The 2,634-nt window shown below is 71.4% G+C and overlaps 1 protein-coding gene across 1 annotated transcript in view; it reads right to left on the bottom strand.

The window, feature by feature from the left end:
- Positions 1-1,303: 1,303 nt before the first annotated feature.
- The window catches only part of MAP3K12 (mitogen-activated protein kinase kinase kinase 12), a gene marked incomplete at its 3' end in the record, with an annotated part of 10,814 nt that continues 9,483 nt past the window's right edge, over positions 1,304-2,634 (bottom strand). The window contains exon 10 of the mRNA XM_026052019.1: positions 1,304-1,541. Coding sequence (XP_025907804.1) covers positions 1,304-1,541 — 238 coding nt within the window. The remainder of the gene's footprint in view (positions 1,542-2,634) is intronic.

Raw genomic sequence — 2,634 nt, 5'->3', positions numbered from 1 at the left:
GGAGACCCCCCCTGGGGACACCCCCTGGGGACACCCCCTGGAGACCCCCCCCGGGGACACCCCCCTGGGGACACAACACCCCTGGGGACACCCCCCTGGGGACACACCCCTGGGGACACACCCCTGGGGACACCCCCTGGAGACCCCCCCCTGGGGACACCCCCCTGGGGACACAACACCCCTGGGGACACCCCCTGGGGACACCCCCTGGGGACACCCCCCTGGGGACACAACACCCCTGGGGACACCCCCTGGGGACACCCCCTGGGGACACCCCCCTGGGGACACACCCCTGGGGACACCCCCCTGGAGACCCCCCCTGGGGACACCCCCCTGGGGACACACCCCCCCTGGGGACACACCCCTGGGGACACACCCCCCCTGGGGACACCCCCCTGGGGACACCCCCTGGGGACACCCCCCTGGGGACACACCCCCCTGGGGACACCCCCCTGGGGACACCCCCCCTGGGGACACCCCCTGGGGACACCCCCCTGGAGACCCCCCTGGGGACACCCCCCCTGGGGACACCCCCCTGGGGCATCCATAGGGACACACCTGGGGACACTCCCCCGGGGGACCCTGAGGGGGGCACCCCCCTAGGGGCACCCCAAGGGACATTCTGGGGGACACCCCCCTAGGGGACCCCCCCAGATCCTGGGTGACATCCCTTGGGCCCCGTGGGGGATGCTCAGGGGTCACCCTGACCCCGGTGTTTTGTGGCTTTGGGTCCCCTCCTCAATGATGTTTGGCCCCGGGGGGACCCTTCCCATTCCCCCCATGGTCCCCCCTCCTGGGGGGTCTCTGGAGCCCCCTCTGGGTGGCCATGGGGCACCCTAAGGACCCCCCATGGCTTCTGGTGTTGGGACACTGGGAGATCCCCCCTGCCCACGACACCCACTAAGGAACTAAGGGACCCCTCGCCACTGCACCCAGTGCTGAGGACACTTAAGGGACCCCCCCATGACATCCAGTCCTGGGGACCCCCCAAGGGATCCCCCCTGTGGCACCCCATTCTGGGGACACTTAAGGGACATCCCTCCATGGCACCCAGTCCTGGGATCCCCGCCTAAGGGATCCCCCCTGATGGCACCCAGTCCTGGGGACACTTTAGGGACCCCCCCCATAACCCCCAAACCTGGGAACCCCCAAGGGACCCCCCCATTGCACCCAGTTTGGGGGACTCCGGGACCCCTCCCGTGGCACCCACTACTGAAGACCCCCTTTAAGGGACCCCCATTCCTGGGGACACCCCCATCACCCCCACTCGGGGCCCTGCCCCCAAGGGGGGTCCCCGTGTCACCTTGTGGCGGGCGGGGGGCGCCCCGGGGGCCGGGGGGGCGCCCAGGGGGCTCTCGGAGGCGGGCGAGAGCAGCTCCTCGGAGCGCTCGTCCGGCCGCTCGTCCGTGTTGGTGCTGCCCACGTCCGGGGTGGCGCTGAGCGACGGCTCGCTCGTGTGGCCCTCGTCGCCGTCGCCGTCCGAGCAGTTCTCGGAGCTGAACGTGGAGAGCGACGGGCGCTGGCTCATGCCGGGCGGCCACCTGCGGGGACGGGGCGCTGGCACGGGGCGCGGGGCGCGCGGGGTGCCGTGGCCCCACACAGGGTGCCGTGTCCTGCACGGGGTGCCGTGGCCCCATACGGGGTGCCGTGTCCCATACAGGGTGCCGTGTCCCACACGGGGTGCCGTGTCCCACACGGGGTGCCGTGTCCCGCACGGGGTGCCGTGGCCCCACACAGGGTGCCGTGTCCCGCGCAGGGTGCTGTGTCCCACACAGGGTGCCGTGTCCCGCACAGGGTGCCGTGTCCCGCACGCGGTGCTGTGTCCCACACAGGGTGCCATGGCCCCACACAGGGTGCCGTGTCCCGCGCAGGGTGCCGTGTCCCACACAGGGTGCCGTGTCCCGCACGGGGTGCCGTGTCCCGCACGGGGTGCCGTGGCCCCACACAGGGTGCCGTGTCCCGCACGCGGTGCTGTGTCCCACACAGGGTGCCGTGGCCCCACACAGGGTGCCGTGTCCCACACAGGGTGCCGTGTCCCACGTCCCTGGCCCAGCGCCATGCGGGGACACCCGCGTGTCCCATGTCCCCAACCCGACACCCTGCGGGGACGGACGGGGTCCCGTGTCCCCATCCTGGCTCCCATCTCCATCCTGCAGGGACAGCCGGGTGTCCCATGTCCCCACCCTAGGGTGGAGCCAGGTGTCCCATGTCCCCATCCTGGTAGGACACATGGGTGTCCCATGTCCCCACCCTGGAGATGGACCCGGACGTTTTGGCACCCATGGCCCCATCCTGGCTCCCATCTCCATCCTGGAGGGACAGCCGAGGCTCCTGGCTCCCATCTCCCACCCTGGCACCCATCTTCGTCCCAGGATCGACCCCTCTGTCCTGATGTCCCCATCCCGGCACCCACCTCCATGCCAGGATTGACCCCTTCAGTGTCCTGGCACCCATCTCCATCCCAGGAGGGACAACCCGGCGTCCCAGCGCCCGTGTCCCCATCCTGGCACCCATCCCAGGAGGGACACCCCCGTGTCCCATTTCCCACCTCCATCCCGGCAGAGCCACCCCGCTGTCCCAGCGCCCATGTCCCATCCAGGGCTGACCCACCAGCACCCCCGTCCCGTGCCCGGC

This window comes from Nothoprocta perdicaria, unplaced genomic scaffold, assembly GCF_003342845.1.
Source record: "Nothoprocta perdicaria isolate Ctin4 unplaced genomic scaffold, notPer1 scaffold_821, whole genome shotgun sequence".
NCBI lineage: Eukaryota > Metazoa > Chordata > Aves > Tinamiformes > Tinamidae > Nothoprocta > Nothoprocta perdicaria.
Note: the sequence above shows the minus strand (reverse complement) of the source record. Positions and strands in the feature narration are given on the sequence as shown.